Below are 18,002 nucleotides of genomic sequence, written 5' to 3' on the forward strand. Positions count from 1 at the left end.
TTTGAAGGTAGAGTTAGCAATATCATGGAGTTTCATGAAGAAGAAATGAATAGAGGACAATTCAATATCTTGGGATTTTTTTTTTATAAAACATTCTGCATTCATTAATAACGGATATTACAACTTTGATCTAAAACATACATAACAAGTTAACTATAATATTAATAGCTCTCTAATACACAATTGTGACTGACATGGTCTAATCCATGCTGCAAACATTTAGGCCTCGTTTGTATTTGTAACCCATTTCAACCCACCTCAATTCATCTCATCTTATCATTACAACTTTTTTAAATTCTCACACAAAATATAATAAACAATTTAATTTTTTTAAATTTTAAAACAATTTTTCTAAATTTTCATACAAAATATAATAAATAAGTCAATTTTTATTCTACTATTTACAAATCATCTCAATCCATCTTAACTCATTTCTGAATCCAAACCACTCCTTATAAATCACTGTAGAGACAATATAGGTCATTCTAAGATAGAATTTATAAATCTCATACTCTGTCTAAGATAAAATAGAAAATACGAAAGTCAAGAGACACTCTATGGACAAAACTCTACAGCCTCTTGGGATTTGAATACTGTGTCTGTTATTAAAAGGGAACAGAATCGTATAAGCCATTTTTGACCCCACATTTTGTGCCGTTGAAGGAACTTAGACTTTTACCACCAACAAGAACATGCATTTGAGTTTTGGAACACACACTCCCACCAAGAGTAAACGTGCCCACCACGATATACTTAACACCTTCTATACGACTTGCCATATTCACTTTGGTCGTCTACACCTTTGGACGACAAAATAATTTGACAGAATGAAACTAATTTTGAGTCCTTTGTCTGATTCTGATTTGGCAGTTGTTGTAGAAGATATATCTTTTACAACACAATTGAATATTATATATTATATCGTTAACACCAACACAAGTGTAGGCCGTTTGTGTTGAGAAGTTCTACACAATTTAGAAATAAATTCATCCTAAATTTTATAAGGAGTTACCTCATTCTTCGTATTAGGCTTTTTATGAAAAAAAATGAGTGTTTCTATATAATATCAGAGCATGTTAATCTATAACTGATGATGGGGGCTCTTGTGATCTACTCACGATGATGGTACCGAAAATACCGACCACAACGTGAGGAGACGTGTTGAGAAGTCCTACACTACTTAAGAATAAACTCATCCTGAACTTTATAAGGAATTACTTCACTCTTCCTATTAAGCCTTTTATAGAAAGAAATGAGTGTTTCTATTGTTTGAATTCAGAAAATATTTCATCTCATCTCATCATTATAATTTTTTTTTTAATTTTACACAAAATATAATAAACAATTTAACTTTTTCAAATATCAAAACAATAATAATATTAAAAATAATATTTTTTTTAACTTTTAACTTTTATCTAAAATCATTTCATCTCATATCTAAATCTAAATCAATCTAAGTGAGATTCGAACTCAAGATCTCTGATTTGATATCATATAAAATTTTTCTTTATTTCAAAATTTTAGACTCATAAAAAAGAAGTGATTTAATTATTTATTACTTCATTAACATTTCTCGATCTTTGATTAGTATAAAAACATGTTATACAGATCAAAAGTAACAAAAGAGTTCATTCTTCTGCAGATATGAAAGCAAAATACTTCAGAAAATGAAATGGGAATTCTTATAAATTTGGTATGGATAAAATTAGTGACTTAAATATTATTCAGTGAAGTAAAAATAGACCACAAAAATAAGAAGAGGAAGAAGAATGAGCAATTATTAAAAGCACGAACTACACTGAAATTCGGCCATAGAAGTTCATGACGTCAAATTTCAATGCAGTGCTAATGTCTTCGAGTTCTCTACCTCCACTGAAATTAGATTCCTGATTGAAGTAATACCGTTATGCGTATTTGCACATTTCTACGAGATTTCCACCAACAGGTCCGTCCCACCACGGTAATCATTACCACAGAGAGAGAAGAGAGAGAGAGAGAGAGAGAGCGTAAAAAGGAAGTGATTAGATATGGATGTGGATAGAAGGAGAAGCGTGGTAGCAGGGTCTGTGTGGGAGAGCAGGATGAAGATTGACGAAGTGAGAGGTGGGATGAAGGTCTTTAAAGGAGAAGAAGAAAGCTCAGAGGAAAGTGGGCCCTCTGCAACTAATGTCGGTGGTGGTAGTGGCGGTGGCAGTACTTCAAGGTTAACGAGTGCCACAGTGGCCAGTAGTGGGAAGAGGAAGACATGGAAATCCGAAAGCTTTGATGGGTTTGAAAAAGTTCCATTTCAGATATCCAAACGAAAACCTGAGCCGCTGAAGAATTCTGAGGAACATTGCAAGGAGCTGACTGTTTCAGCTGAGGGAATCAAGAAGAGCCCTGTTCAGGCCAGGAAACTGAGATCTGAGGCAAGCAAGGAGGTTGGTGTTTCAGTTGAGAAATTTGAGCGGAGCCCAATTCAGATGAGGAAGCCAAGATCTGAACCACTCAAGGAACCCAATTCTGCGCAATTGAGGAAGGTGAAGTCGGACTCGGTTAAGGGTGCCGAAGGAAGTGGCAATGGAACTGAACAGGTTAGTTCAACTCAGCTGAGGAAGGCCAAATCAGAGTTAAGTCGAACTGTAGATGAACCAGGGGAGGGAATTGCTGATGGGTCTGTTAATGGAGGAACCGAGAAAAGTCCAGTTAATGAAACTGGGACAGCTGGATCTGATGAAACTTGCAAGGAATTCGGTGTATGCCAAGAAAAGGTCATAACTGGTCGAAGTGTGGTGAATTATGCTCCAGAGGTGGTGGCGAGCGATGACGAGGGTGATCTCGATGTTGTTGATGTAGAAGACGAAGAAGAGATGGATGAAGAAACTGATAGTGATGTTAAGAAAATCAATGTTCCAGAACCCAAGAAGGTTGTCGATGAAGAGAAAAAGATCGTCAATGAAGAGAAGAAGATTGTCAATGACGAGAAGAAGATTGTCAACGAACAGAAGAAGATTGTCAATGACGAGAAAAAGCCTGTCAATGAAGAGAAGAAGATTGCCACTGAAGAGAAAAAGCTTGTCAATGAAGAGAGAAAGATTGCCAATGAACAGAAGAAGATTGTCACTGAAGAGAAAAAGCTTGTCAACGAACAGAAGAAGATTGTCAATGAAGAGAAAAAGCCTGTCAATGAAGAGAAGAAGATTGCCAATGAAGAGAAAAGGCTGCATCAAGTTAGTAGAAAACCAGTGGTCAGTGTGAAACAGCCTCCACCGGTGGAAAGGCGTCGTACCTTGTACCAGGATCTATCAAAACCAACTCCAAGGAGCCAGAATTTCTCAAAACCCACTACAAGTTAGTGTCTTTAGTTGATCTGCATTTGACGTTTTCTCTGTGAATCTATATGTTGGACTTTTAATTCTGACGATTTTATGATACAGGTTCGTATGAGTTTCAAACTTTTCCAGAAAGCCACAGCAAATTGCAAAGTTTTGGTAACTTTTAATTTTTGAAACATAGCAAAATTTGCAAATTCTTCAGGAAAACTCCTGCAATTATCATCAATTTCTTTTCTACGTTTGGTTTTTCAGTGGACTTGATAATGTGGAAGGAAGTCCCAAGGTCGGCACTTGTCCTGCTAATTGGATCATTTTTCATACTCTCATCTTCTTATACAAAGGATGTCAATCTCAGGTTAGGAAATCCGCAGTAAAGGAAATTGATTTTTAACCTGAATTCTATACATTCTTTGGCTTGCTATCCTTCTGATTCAGAACAGAACCCAAAACTAAGATCTTATTAATCACTGTATCTACAGTTTTATTTCTGTGACTTCCTACATGGGGCTTGTGTATCTTTCAGCCATATTCATATATAGGTCCCTCATATGCAGGTAATCCCTTGAAAACTTGTTAATTGACAGGAAAAAATATTAGCAATTTGATCACTTTCTAATTCTTCTTCTGCCTTTTCCCTTCTTTTTCTGAATTGAATGAAGCAGGGGTGTTGTATATACCGATGATTCAAGCTGTGTGCTGGGGGAACAAGAAGCAATGTGGTTACTGAGATTGGTTCTTCCGTACGTGAATGAGTTGCTGTTAAAACTCAGAGCTCTTTTTTCAGGACATCCTGAAACTACAATGAAGGTAACTTTTTCTCTCTCTCTTTTTACCTTTTCCTTATTGTGTGCATTAATGGAGCTACAAAAAAGCGATTCTTTTTTCCCTCTTGGTTTTTGGAGTATGCAAAAGATGACAAATTGTGAAATTGTGACAATGGCAGCTGGCAGTACTGCTCTTTGTTTTGGCCAGGTGTGGCAGCTGCTTAACAATTTGGACTGTGATTAAATTGGGTAAGTTTCCCTTGAGTTTCCCTTTTTCTAGTTTTTTTTTTTTTTCTTTCTATGCTTTTGTTTTTGGATCAGATTAAAATGTAAGTGGTATTGCAGTGTCGGCTTTAATTGTATTTCACTTTATACTGACGCATTGTTGTGCTCACTGCCTCAGGTTTCTTGGGAGTTTTCACTGTACCAAAGCTCTGTTCATTGTATTCTTCACAGCTAACTGCAATAGGTAAATTCTTCTGCTTATTGTAGTTTTTCCTCATGAAATTCAGGTCCAAAATCTTGCTTGCTCTGCTCTTAATCTACATCTAAGCTATATCTACCTTTCTTGGGCTTGTCAGTGGCATGGACCCATCATCTTGAGACCTCAAGAAACTTCATTTCACTTTCTCTCCCTCCCTCCTTCACACACACACACACACACACACACACACAGCTTGCCTACTTGGATATTCAAAACTCCATATATGGGAAGTAGTTTATCAAATCTTTGTTTGAGAGTTAAAGAAAAATTTGCAACAGGATCTTATTGTCTTCAATGTTGTGAAAGAAATAAGATTTTTGGATAAAATAGCATGAAGTTTTTACTACATTGTTGGGTACTACCTTGAACCGGTTTTGTTCATTCTGAACATGTTCAATACAACTTTATTGTCATCTCTTGAGGAAAATGAATATAATTAGGTGATGTGCTTCCTCTGGAATAGTTGAGAATTTAACATGTCCTAAAATCCAATTGCAGCTAAATTTTGGGTTCGACGCTTCCACGACATATGGGACTCATGCTCTCACAAGAAAGCCGTGGCTTCAGCCATTGTTTTTCTGGTTTTGAACCTATCCTCAACTGTTGCACGCATTTGGGAAGGTCAGAACACCTTTGTAATCTTCAGTAGTTTAGGGTTTCCATAGCTTTTAGTACCCCATTAGCAAAGTGTTTCTTTTTTTTTTTTTTTTTGCTGCATCATATTGAAAACTGTGTTGCATGCAGTGTTCATGCTGTACGTGGCTTTCCGATGTTATCAGCAGTCTGGAATGAGATATGATTGGGTGGAAGATGAGGCAGGAGGTGAGGAAACTTCATGACAAGGATCTAGAGGATCAAGCCAATTCAGATATGGCGTAGTACATATATATAAAGGCACATTCATGGCCAAATCGTTAACTGTTTCAAGGGGAAAAAGAAAAGAGACGGAAAAAAAAAAAAAAAAACACATCAATTTTTCTTGCTACTTACATTTAAGAATAACAAAAAAGGAACCCTTGTTGCATTTAGTGTGAAGATTACAGTGTAAAAATTAGTTGAGAGAGATGATGAAGTACTGGCTTTCAAAATCATATGTTGTTGGTAAGAGATCATAAATGCTTTGAGGTTTTTTTTGTGTATTATGTAAGATTATGGTGTAACATGCACCACCTTAATCCATTAAATCTATCATGAGCTTGTGTTAATAATTCATTCTTGTCGAATTGAACTGTACATGATGTTGTGTGTGTGTATATATATGTATCATTATTTGCGCTTACCATAATCCGTTTGGGAAAACAACTGTTATTAGGTATTTTCAGATATTTTTAAATATTTTTAATTTTTTTTTTTTAAACATCACTCAAACACAATATTTTTCAATTTTTAATTTTTTCATCTAATCATTACAATTTTCTTAAATTTCTAAACAAAATACAAAAAGTAATACTAATTTTTCAAATTTCAAAACAAAAAGAATGTTCAAACAATTTTTTAACTTCATAATATTTTTATTCAATTTTTTTTTCTTTCATTTCTCAAACCCCAATTAAACATCTTAAAGCAAACTATTTCACTATTATTCATGACCTATATCACTACTATATATTCACAAATATTTTGAAATATTCTTAATATTCAAACGTGTTTGAAGTCCTTTTTATAATGTTCCAAGGATGTATTGAGTTACATTTAGACCCATATTTCAAAATAGATTAGTCATTATCATAGTCGAAATCCTTCAAAATTAGGGCATCGGTGTCTATTTTCCTGTCCAATTACATACTCTTTCATCCACCAATTTTATTTATTTTCAGTCCACTCTAACATGAAAGAGAATAATAAATATTTTTTTTATAACAATCCAAAAAAAGCCTAAGTCACATTTGAGAATAACTTTTAAAAAGAATTAATCAATATTATAACATGAATCCATTATAATTAGTATATAAAGCAAGAACTTGTCTCTCCCAAGGAGTGTAGGATCGCATTCACCACATTCATATACTTTAAGTGTCATTTGGATAGTAAATTGAGATAAGATGAATTAAGATGAAAGTTGAACAAAATTTTATTAAAATATTAGATTTTAATATTATTATTATTTTAGGATTTCAAAAAATTGAATTGTTTATTATATTTTATACGAAAATTTGAAAAAATTATAATGATTAGATGATATGAGATAAGATGAGTTGAAATCAATTATGAATCCAAACGGGACAATTATTTAAGATTTTACATCTCCTCCTTTAAATTCTTAGCTTCAAAATCTAAATTATAACATTTAGACATTGAAAAATTATTCTTATCAGTTACTATACACCACCTTACACTCCACATCCTACAAAAAACACCTTCATATCATATGAAAAATACTCTCACGTCTTATAAAAAAGCTATAAATATAGAGTGTAAGAGTGAATAATAGCTGATGTATAATAGATCCCTTGCCAACTAAGGTCAGATGTCATTCACTATCTTTCTATTCTCAATCGAGGATATTACACGCATCTTCGAGAATAACATACATTGCAATCTTTGCACTTAAAAGTGTCCCACTTCACCTTTGGAAAACTTTATGGGCCTTGTTCCACAAAAATTATTCATTAAAGATTGTTTGTTGGGCAACGGCAAATTTTGCTCTCCGACCTCTTCGGCCTTTTTCTTGGGCTTTCTATTAGGCCGTTCCAGGATTTTTGTTGGGCTTGTATTGGGCTCATTTTTCAAGTTTACAATACGGCCCACTGGGATTGTTTGGACTTGGAAAAAGAAATTTGTGGTAGTTTTCTGTTCAGCTTTCCTTTATATTCACTCCCGCCCTCTCGTTTTCCCCCCCAAACCGGAATTCCAAGAAACGCAAATAGAGTGAGAGATTCAAGAAAGAAAGAAAAAGAAAAAATTCGAACAACTTATAGTCTATCTTTCTTCTCTTCTTCTTTGCTTTAGTTCTTAGTATATGAGATAAAAGACCTTTCCTATCCAAACAAGGGAATGTAATTGGAACGTGAATTGAGGTTAATAGATACAAATGAGCCTCGTGACTGATTCTCCAGTACATTCATCGAGCAGCGACGACTTCGCAATGTTCCTCGATGCATCACTTGATTCGGATTCTTCCGAAGAAGCTGAAGATCTCAATCACCTTGAAACCCAAAGGTGCTAATTCTCTATTAGTTTTTTTTTTTTTTTGGTTGTCTCAACTTTTGTATATTGTAAGCCCCACTTACTCAGCCATGTTCATTAACTTGCAAGATGAAACGGTGCAAAGTGGAGATTATGGAAAATGTAAAGGAAGGTTTGGAGTCAACTTCACTTGCGCCATCCCTAGAACAAACTATAGGTAAATTCTTCTCTTTTAGTTGAAAAGATATTTCACTATTGAGTTGTGTGAAACACCTTTTAACACCTAGCCATCCAAATCTTGAGAAACACAGCCCAAAACCAACTTATCAAAAGCTTATCCGTCACCTTTTGTTAGACCAAACTTCTTTCTAGTTGCATACTTTCATAATTATTCTGTAAAGCTTCCTACAGTTTTTTTCTTTTCTTTTCTATCTTTGAAACTGCTGCTATGGTGGAGCCCAAATTGGAAAATTTTGATCCATTTTTGTTCTTGTATCTTTTTGATTGGGATATTTCTGAAGAGACCTTACTAGAACTGAAATTACTACATAGAAAAACGGTTGGAGGCCATCCAAATTTCAACGAATACTCCAATGGTTGAAGAAAAAAAGGTGAATTGGGGCAGAGTGACTGCTCTGTAGTGTTGTGTGTATAATGTTTCTTTTTGTCATTCTGCCGTATTCATCTACACCCTTCTCTGTGTGTGTGGCTTACCAATTTCCATATCTCTGGCAAACTTTTTGAAAATAAGACACAGTGAATGGCATTACTTAGTTTTTCTTTCATTTGGGGTTTTGGTGTTTTGACTGAATTTAATTATATGTAATGCATTATCTTTTGCAGAAGCATCCATAAAGAAGGATGTTTGTACACATCCTGGTTCTTTTGGAGAGATGTGTATACTGTGTGGGTAAAGGCTGGATGATAAATTTGGTGTGACATTTGGGTATATTCACAAGGTATAAATTCACCGAAATGACTTGAGGGAATTAAGAATTTTGGTTAACTTTGCTACATATCTTTTCTTTTTATAAGACAATTGTATTGAAAAACGTAGAGCATCACAACCAAAGTATACTGGATGTATACAAGAGAGAGCACCCAACTAAGAAGTAGGGGAAAACAAATATACATAAAATCAAAATAGTTAGAATAGCCAAGACTATCTAAGGCTGACGTCCAGACAAAAAGGGTTTTTAGCATTATGGGTGCAAATTCACCTGGCATCTTCTTGCAATTTTCAAAATTTTGGGCATACATTCATTCCAAACACATCACATTAGGTATAACAGTACGATTTGCCAAACTTCCACACTGTAATGGCCAACATTTTGAACTCTTCAACCTGCCAACAACTCTACCACCCTTTGAGGCATCACCCAATCAACACCAAAAAGATATTTGCTACATATTGAAAAGTAAATTTCTAATATTTGTAAAAAACTTTCAATATGTTGAAATATCATCCACAAAGTGCTAATCCCATGATACGAAAAGAATTTAAAAATCAGAATTGAGCAATGTAACCAATGTAAAATATGTAAATCCATTTTCAATTATGCAAGAATAAGGCCTGGTTTGGATACTGAGATGAGATGAGATAATCTGTGAATAGTAGTGAAATGATTTGAGTTAAGATGTTTTATGGAGTTTTGGAAAATTAGAGAGAAAAAGTTGAATAAAAATATTATAAAGTTAAAATATTGTTAGAATATTTTTTTAATTTTTTAATTTTTTAATTTTTTAATTTTTTAATTTTTTTTTTTGAGATTTGGAAAAGTTAAATTATTTTTATGTTTTGTTTGGAAGTTTGGGAAAGTTAATTAGGTAATAATTATATGAACAAGTTGAAGATTTGAAATTGAAAAATGTTTGGATATTGAGATGAAATTGGATAAGAGACACTTGCTATCCAAACCAGGCTAGAGGTCCTAATTAAGTATAGTTATGCTTATTGGTCTAGGATGGAATTTGGTTTAAGCATGTGGAACACTTGTATTGCATGGACTTAGGCTTCAGAATGATGAAATTGTCAGATTGCGAGATACAGACATGAAGAATTTATTATGCCATAAGAAGCTTTGCTTGGTTCTTGATCTGGACCATACACTGCTAAATTTTACACTGCTTATAGAGATGACATCAGAAGAGGAATATTTAAAGATCCAAACAGATTCACTGCAAGGTATTTTCATTAACCGTTTTTTACGGTTATACCTTGGTAGTGCATTTCTCATATCATTGGTTTCGTATGCTTTTTTATACTGATTCTTTCTATTTAAAATATGAGTTACTCTGATTTTGAATGCTTGCATTTTTGAGTGGGATGATACGATTTCTATCCGAAGCAAGGTAAAATAGTTCAAAAAAATGGGAAGGATGTAACCAGTTGCTTGTGTTTTAAGACACCATAACAAGGAGGTTTGTTGGAATGCATTGAGGGAGTTTGTTTATGTTGTGAGCTCTAATTGAAGCAAGGCTTTGTTTATCTCTCTCTCTCTCTCTCTCTGGGTGTTGCCATGGGGGAGGGGTTGATAATGCTGGGTGAAATAGTTTGGTTTTCATTTTCATTCCTACCAAAGACTGGAAAGTACTTATCTTTTGCAAAAGGCAAGCCTAATTACTGCCTTTAATTATTATACCACCATAAGATACTTTTTCCCATGAGGCATGTCGTAGCTGTTAGGCTAAGTTTGTATGACAGTATACATTTTTCTTATAAGTTTGTATGACGGTCTACATTTTGCATGGTTTTGAATTATTTAAGAATAATGCCTACCTTACTCTTTGCATCCCTCTCCCAAGTTGACCTAGCAAACTGAATAGAGACTCTTATTCATTTGATTGGTTATAAATTGGCTTTTGCTTCCATCACAATTTGCTGCTGCCACAGAAGAAGATCGAGAATGTTTAATATTTCCAATTTTGGTTGTGCTGGTTATTCTTCTGAGTTTCTGAGCGTTGTAGTGAGTATATGTGCTTAGGGGCCATCGGACTAGTTGATTTTTCCCTTGAGTTACACGAGGTGCACTTGCGGAAAACTCCTTGCCAAGGGTCTGTGCACTTCGGGATTAGTTGGAACACTGTTCCGGACACTCGATGCCAATTAAAATAAATGTGCTTATTCCTTCATGATATTTAAAACTTATGAAATTTACAGATGTCTCAAAAGGCAGCCTCCTCATGTTGGACTTTATGGAAATGATGACCAAGTTAAGGCCCTTTGTTTGCACATTTTTAAAAGAAGCAAGTGAAATGTTTGAGATGTACATATACACAATGGGCGATCGACCCTATGCGTTGGAAATGGCTAAGCTCCTTGATCCTCAGAGAGAGTACTTCAGCTCTAGGGTGATTTCACGAGATGATAGCACCCATAAACATCAAAAGGGTCTTGATGTTGTGCTGGGGCAAGAAAGTGTTGCTCTCATTCTTGATGATATGGAAAATGTAGGTACATTTGTGACCAGCTAACCAATTTTGCTTAACCAGTTTATTTTCATGTTAATCTGATGTTACTTGTTACATGTGCAAACCAGTCTTGAAGTTTCCTTGTGTTGTGTAAGCTTCTTTGATATGGTTTACTAAGATTGCTGAAGAGGAAATGGTACCCACTGTTCCATCAGATACACTGGGTATCGTTTCTTTTGAACCTGCAATTTATCTTTTTGGGTTTTTGTAAACCTCCAATTAATCTTTTTAGGTTTTGTAACCCATGTCATTTCAGTTTCTTTTGAACCTGCAATGTATCATTTTAGGTTTTAGTGGGTTACAACCAACCTGTTAAAATGTTGCCGTGCGTTATTGCAAGTGTGGCCAAAGCACAAGGAAAATTTGATATTGATGAAAATATATCATTTCTTTGCTTCAAGTTGTCACCGATATGGCTTCAGTTGTAAATCTCTTTTTAAGTTGAAGACTGATGAACTTGAGACAGACGAAGCACTTACAACTGTTCTTAAAGTTCTTAAGCAAGTCCACAAGATGTTTTTTTATGTATGTCCCTCTTGTTACTCTGAATTGGTAATAGTTGCTGAAGTTTGCTATTGTGATAAATTCTAATGTAGGGGAACCTTCTTGTAGGAACTTGAAGAGACTCTTGTTGACAGAGATGTGAGGAAGGTGATCATCTTCTCAACAACTAAAACATGGCCCACATTTTATTCTAAGCGGTAGCAAGCACCTGTACACATACTTCAAAATCTAATATTACTTCCACGAGGATGATTTAATTGAGTCCTATATTATGGGTTTCAAAAAGAGTGTGCAACAAATGTTTTTTTTATTATTTAAACCTGGCTTATAAGTTGTCTTAGATGTTTGAAAGATAGATAGCTACTGCTACCTTCTCTCTGTCTCTGCCTCTCTTCTGCTTCTGGCTGGTTTCCACATAATCTGGCATGAGTTCTGACCTATTGAACAGTACTTAGTCTGAAGTCATACATCTTGGCCAGATTGGTGGTGAAGATCCACTCTTGGAAAAACACTATATAAGGCGGCCTAATTATGATTCTAAATATTGAATGGACAGCACATGTCCCTATTTTGTGGCCATGAATAAGTTTTAATGAGTCATGTTTTTGCTTCTGTATTGTATGTTTGTTGATTCCTTAATTTCTCGTGCAGATTGTTGAATATCTTCCCACTAATTAATCCCGATAAACTTTGAGAAGGAGAACTATCTCATGGTTATTAATTACAAAGATTTTGAATAATAATCATGATGTTTTTTATACGTAATTTTCTGCAAATGCTAAATTGATTAAGAATGAAGTCCTAAAGGGGTGTATGCTTGTCTTTAGTCTTGTATATCCCACTAGATTCCAGGCTGATAATCACAATCTCTGGAAGCTGGCAGAGGATTTGGGAGCTACTTGTTCGACGGAGCTTGATCCGTCTGTGACACATGTGATCTCAACAGATGCTGGAACAGAGAAATCTCTTTGGGCAGTGAAACATATGAAGTTTTTGGTCCATCCACGGTGGATAGAAGCTGCTAATTATATGTGACAAAAGCAGCCTGAAGAGAAATATACTGTCAAACAAAAGAAGAACCAATAACTAACCATTCAATGTCAATGGTTTGAGGTATTGGTTTGAGGTACTGACTACTCTCCAGCTCATGTGTAGACTTTTTAAAATATTATGAATGACTAACCATGTTTCATAGATTGTTGGAGTTAGGTTTGATCATTTTCAAATCACCTACAAGGTTAGAAAAAATGCTAATGGTCAATTAATTTGGACACCGAGTGTTGGATTCTGATCTAGTATTTTCTATAAGACAGGTCAATTTGACCCTAGCTAGTAAAATTTCAGTTACCATATACTTCCAAAATGAGTTAGAAATTTCAACTCCTCAAGAAGTCTCTGTTTATGTTCCATGAATATTTAGAGTCGATTTGGATTGAGAGATCAACTCATCTCATCTCACTACTATTTACAAATTTCAACTCACAAATTTTAATACTATTCACAAACCATCTCAACTCATTTCATCTCATCTCATCTCTCAATCCAAATGGAGCTTAACTCTATGCTTCCAAGCAAAAGAGAATGTTCCCCTCAAGCTTCGGATTTCAGAATTTATATTCACCAAATCTTTTGGGGGGATAATCCGAGGCCACCGGATCAGAAAATGTTGCAAGGTTACTTAGATGGGAACTCACTCTACTTTATATCCCTTGCAATCCTAAATCCTCCAATCTCTCACTTGATGCCGGCCCGAAGTTTTGCTCACACTATGATAGGAACCAAGGTGGGCCTACTCTTAAAGATCCTTTGCAAGTTCCAAATGGGCAATTACAAGATCAAGGGCCAAGAAGATCAAGGAAGCAATGTAAGGATTGGTGCAATCCACTTGGGATGAAGCCAGCAAGAGCCCAACACTGAAGATGGGTCTGAAAGAAGAAGAACCAGTTTTGATTCACTTGATTCAAGCTATGGAAGACATGACTTAGAGATACGGCCTATTGTTATTGGAGGTTTCCAATTTGGTTAAATGATTTATTTTATTAGTTTAGAATAAGTGGGCTTGAAGATGCTTGGCTCACATGTCTTATTTCTTATGAACTATGTTTTTGGGAAGGCCTTGTATTTTGGCCAAGGGCTTATTTGGAAAGTTACATTTTAGGAACTAGGGTTTCATCAATTTATTGTAGGGGTTACTGTAGCCGCGCGTACTGTAGCCGGTACTGTTCATCAAGGGTAATTTTGGGTAAAAGGGGCTTTATTTTGGCTAGGGTTTTGATTAGGTTTGGGTTTAAAAACTCTTTGTAGCCTCATTTGAGGGGTTAGACAATATTGAATTTTATTTGTGAGTTGAGTTTTCTCCTCTTGTTCTTGATTGAACTCTTGAACTTATCAAAGGTAAATCACAACCTTTGTGGCGTTCCTCCTTTGTAATCTAGGTTCTTGAAACGAGTTCTCATCGGGTCTAAATTCTCCATCCTTGACTTGATTTTTGGTTTTTTTGGGAAGTTTTCAAATTGATTGTGGGTTCAAGGGAATTCATTTCCACGGGTTCATATCATTTGGTATTCAGAGCACGGTTTCCAATCAAGTCTGATTCTATCTTTTATTTCTTGCATATTTAATTATAGGGCTTCATTGTTCTAGGATTGATTCCAAAAAAAAAAAATAGTGGTGGCTAGCAGATTTCTTCACTATTTTTAGGGTTGCTGAAATTCATTATTCTAGGGTTTGTGTTGGCTGAAATCTCTTGTTCTAGGGGCTGCCGTATATCACTTGCCCTAGGGTTTTTGAGTTATTGTTAGGGTTTTCTCAACTGCTTATTCTTGATTGTGATCAAATCAGTTGGTGAAAGGAAAAGAAAAAAAAAATCGTGAAAAAAAAAAATCCGAGATTTTTTTCTTGAGCCTTATCATCAAAGGGGGTGATTCTAGTTGGTATCTTGTCTTATTGTTACTGTTTCATTCGTATAATTTCCTTGATTCACGTGCCATTTTTTTTTTCATTCCTTCCGTGTTTCTCTTGTTCTTGTTTCTTGGACCTAATTACTAGTTGGGATAAAACAAGGTTGCTTTGTCTTGATTGAGTCAATTAGTTCTTAAAGAACTTGAGTGGGAAAACTCTTGAGGTAAAAGGCAAGAGAGTGTGAGACTATTATCGGAAAAAAGCCAATTAAGAGTGAAACACGAGTGGAGTGTCATTATTCGAGTGTAAACACGTAAGGGAGTGTGTGAGGTTTACTTTTTTTTGCCACTAACATTCTTTTGTGTAGCACCTGATAATGTCTCATCGGAGTAGCGCATCACCAAGGGGGAGAGCAGATAACTCATCCTTTGTGTTGCAAGCCATGCAACAACAGTTTGAGCGGTTGAACTTGGTGTTGGGTGAAGTGAGGGATAGGATGGATCATCAAGAAGCAGCGATTAGAAATCTACAAGGTGGGAGGGACAGGAGGCGACGTGAGCATAGAGTTGAAAATCAGTATGAGAATGAAGGAGATGGTGAGGATGAGGAAGACTTAGCATCTGACGTTGGGTCGGGTAGAAATAGAAGAGTTAGGCATGAAAGAGGATTTGAGGGGAATCTAAGGGGTCGGGATGGTGTAGATAGAGACCTTGGTAGCATCAAAATGAAAATACCACATTTCCAAGGTAGAACTGACCCTGAGGTTTATCTAGAGTGGGAGAAAAAAATAGAGTTGGTGTTTGATTGCCATAATTACTCTGAGGAGAAGAAAGTGAAGTTGGCGGTAATTGAATTCACTGATTATGCTATTATTTGGTGGGATCAATTAGTGACCAATAGGAGGAGGAATTATGAGAGGCCTATAGAGACATGGGGAGAGTTGAAAGCTCTCATGAGGCGGAGATTTGTTCCTAGCCATTACTATAGAGACCTTTACCAAAAATTACAAAATCTTACACAGGGGTCTAGGAGTGTGGAGGATTACCATAAGGAGATAGAGGTGGCGATGATTCGAGCGAATGTAAAGGAGGACCGAGAGGCCAGCATGGCTAGATTTTTGAGTGGTTTGAATAGGGACATAGCCAATGTAATTGAATTGCAGCATTATGTGGAGATAGAGGACATGGTGCACATGGCTATGAAGGTGAAGAGGCAATTAAAGAGAAAATGGACAGCAAGGTACACTTCGGTTTCTAGCACTACTTGGAAATCAAAATGGGATATGAATGATCCAACTGAAGCAAAGAGAAAGACCGAACCACCTAAAGGAAAAGATAAGGGAACTAACAACAAACCCAAGGTAGAATCCCATCCATCACGGAATAGAGATATCAAATGTTTTAAGTGTTTGGGTGCAGGGCACATTGCTTCTCAATGTCCAAATAGGAGGGTGATAATTATGCGTGACAATGGGGAGGTGATGATTGAGAGTGAGGATGATAGTGATGAGGGGCCCGAGTTGGATGATACTAGTGATGATGATGGAGTGGTATACCCTGTGACAGGTGAGTCTCTTGTTGCCAGTCATGCTCTCAATGCACACATTAAGGTGGATGATGCAGAGCAACAAAGAGAGAACATTTCCATACTAGATGCCATATCAACAATAAAGTATGTAGTATGATCATTGATGGAGGGAGTTGTACTAATGTAGCTAGCACTACTTTGGTTGAGAAATTGAATTTACCAACCTTAAAACACTCTAGACCATACAAATTGCAGAGGTTGAATGATTGTTGAAAGGTTAGGGTGGATAAACAAGTGTTAGTTACTTTTTCTATTGGGAAGTATCAGGATGAGGTGCTTTGTGATGTTGTGCCTATGCATGCGGGCCATATTTTGTTGGGGAGGCCATGTTTGTATGATAGGAGAGTGACGCATGATGGATTCAAGAACATGTACAGCTTTGAAAAGGAGGGCAAAACAATTAAGCTTGCTCCTTTAACTCCAAGCCAGGTCTATGAGGACCAACTGAAATTGAAAAGTAAGGTTGCTCAAAAAAAAAAAGAGTGAAAATGAGAGTGATCAAAAGAGAAAGAGTGAAAATGAGAGTGATCAAAAAATAAAGAGTGAAAAAGAGATTGAGCAAAAAAGAAAGAATGAGAGTGAAAATGAGCATAAAAGAAAGAGTGAAAAAGAAAGTAGAGAGATGGCTGAGAGTAAAGAAAAAAGAGTGGAGCCACGAGAGAAAAAAGAAAGAGAGTCTTCTGAGAAAAAAGGAAAGACAAAAGTGAGTTTCTATGCAAGAGAGAGTGAGGTTAAAAGGGCTTTCTTCGCAGATCGCCCTATGATTTTTCTTGTCTATAAAGAGTCTTATCTTACTCTTGATGAAACTAACCAGTCTCTTCCTAGTTTGGCTGTTTTTTTGTTGCAGGAGTTTGAGGATGTATTCCCAGAAGAGATGCCAAATGAGTTGCCACCCATTAGAGGCATTGAGCACCAGATTGATTTTGTGCCTGGGGCTGCTATTCCAAACCGACCAGCCTATAGGAGTAATCCAAAGGAGACAAAGGAGCTTCAAAGGCAAGTTAAGGATTTGATGAGTAAGGGGTACGTGAGGGAGAGCATGAACCCTTGTGCCGTACCAGTGCTACTAGTGCCGAAGAAGGATGGGACGTGAAGGATGTGCATTGATTGCAGGGCGGTCAACAATATCACGGTAAAGTATTGCCATCCCATTCCTAAATTGGATGACATGCTTGATAAATGGCATGGCTCATGTATTTTCAGTAAAATTGATCTTAAAAGTGGGTACTATCAAATTAGAATGAAAGTGGGTGATGAATGGAAAACTGCTTTTAAGACTAAGTATGGGCTTTATGAATGGTTGGTTATGCCATTTGGACTTACAAATGCGCCCAGTACTTTCACGAGATTAATGAACCATGTCCTACGTGCATTCATAGGCAAGTTTGTGGTTGTGTACTTTGATGATATCTTAGTGTACAGCAAGAACTTAAATGAACATATTGAGCATTTGAGATATGTGTTTGATGTGTTGAGATGTGAAAAGTTGTATGCTAATTTCAAGAAATGTTTCTTTTGCATGGAAAAAGTTGTTTTTCTTGGTTATGTTGTTAGTACAAAGGGTATTGAGGTGGATGAAGAGAAAGTCAAGGCCATCAAGGAGTGGCCAACGCCAAAAAGCATCACTGAGGTAAGAAGCTTTCATGGCTTAGCTAGCTTTTATCGGCGTTTTGTTAAAGACTTTAGCACCATTGCTGCACCACTCACTGAGGTAATTAAAAAGAATGTTGGGTTTCATTGGGGGGCTAATTAAGAGAATGCTTTTGCCACTATTAAAGAAAGGTTGTGTTCTACACCTGTGTTAGCATTACCTGATTTTACCAAAACCTTTGAGATTGAATGTGATGTCTC

General features: G+C 36.1%; 2 protein-coding genes across 2 annotated transcripts; both read left to right on the forward strand.

Moving 5' to 3' along the window:
• Positions 1-1,750: 1,750 nt before the first annotated feature.
• On the forward strand, positions 1,751-5,774 carry LOC109012888 (reticulon-like protein B21). Its single transcript, XM_018994772.2, has 9 exons — positions 1,751-3,330; positions 3,417-3,470; positions 3,567-3,669; positions 3,794-3,868; positions 3,977-4,121; positions 4,258-4,327; positions 4,482-4,547; positions 5,061-5,183; positions 5,307-5,774. The coding sequence occupies exons 1-9, from the start codon at positions 2,028-2,030 to the stop codon at positions 5,399-5,401; spliced, it is 2,034 nt and encodes a 677-aa protein (XP_018850317.1). The 5' UTR covers positions 1,751-2,027; the 3' UTR covers positions 5,402-5,774.
• A 3,966-nt stretch (positions 5,775-9,740) lies between these two features.
• On the forward strand, positions 9,741-12,698 carry LOC109012969 (RNA polymerase II C-terminal domain phosphatase-like 4). The gene is made up of 5 exons (XM_035691125.1): positions 9,741-9,873; positions 10,849-11,142; positions 11,500-11,684; positions 11,772-11,815; positions 12,443-12,698. The coding sequence occupies exons 1-5, from the start codon at positions 9,741-9,743 to the stop codon at positions 12,696-12,698; spliced, it is 912 nt and encodes a 303-aa protein (XP_035547018.1).
• The last annotated feature ends 5,304 nt before the right edge of the window (positions 12,699-18,002 follow it).

The sequence above is a fragment of the Juglans regia genome, chromosome 6, assembly GCF_001411555.2.
Source record: "Juglans regia cultivar Chandler chromosome 6, Walnut 2.0, whole genome shotgun sequence".
NCBI lineage: Eukaryota > Viridiplantae > Streptophyta > Magnoliopsida > Fagales > Juglandaceae > Juglans > Juglans regia.

Coding starts and splice junctions, on each gene's coding strand:
- LOC109012969 (XM_035691125.1), top strand. CDS start 9,741: ATGAAGAATTTATTATGCCATAAGAAGCTTTGCTTGGTTCTTGATCTG. Junction 11,143..11,499: donor TGATGATATGGAAAATGTAG/GTACATTTGTGA, acceptor CGTTATTGCAAG/TGTGGCCAAAGCACAAGGAA. Junction 11,685..11,771: donor TCCACAAGATGTTTTTTTAT/GTATGTCCCTCT, acceptor ACCTTCTTGTAG/GAACTTGAAGAGACTCTTGT.
- LOC109012888 (XM_018994772.2), top strand. CDS start 2,028: ATGGATGTGGATAGAAGGAGAAGCGTGGTAGCAGGGTCTGTGTGGGAG. Junction 3,471..3,566: donor CAGCAAATTGCAAAGTTTTG/GTAACTTTTAAT, acceptor TTGGTTTTTCAG/TGGACTTGATAATGTGGAAG. Junction 4,328..4,481: donor TTGGACTGTGATTAAATTGG/GTAAGTTTCCCT, acceptor TCACTGCCTCAG/GTTTCTTGGGAGTTTTCACT.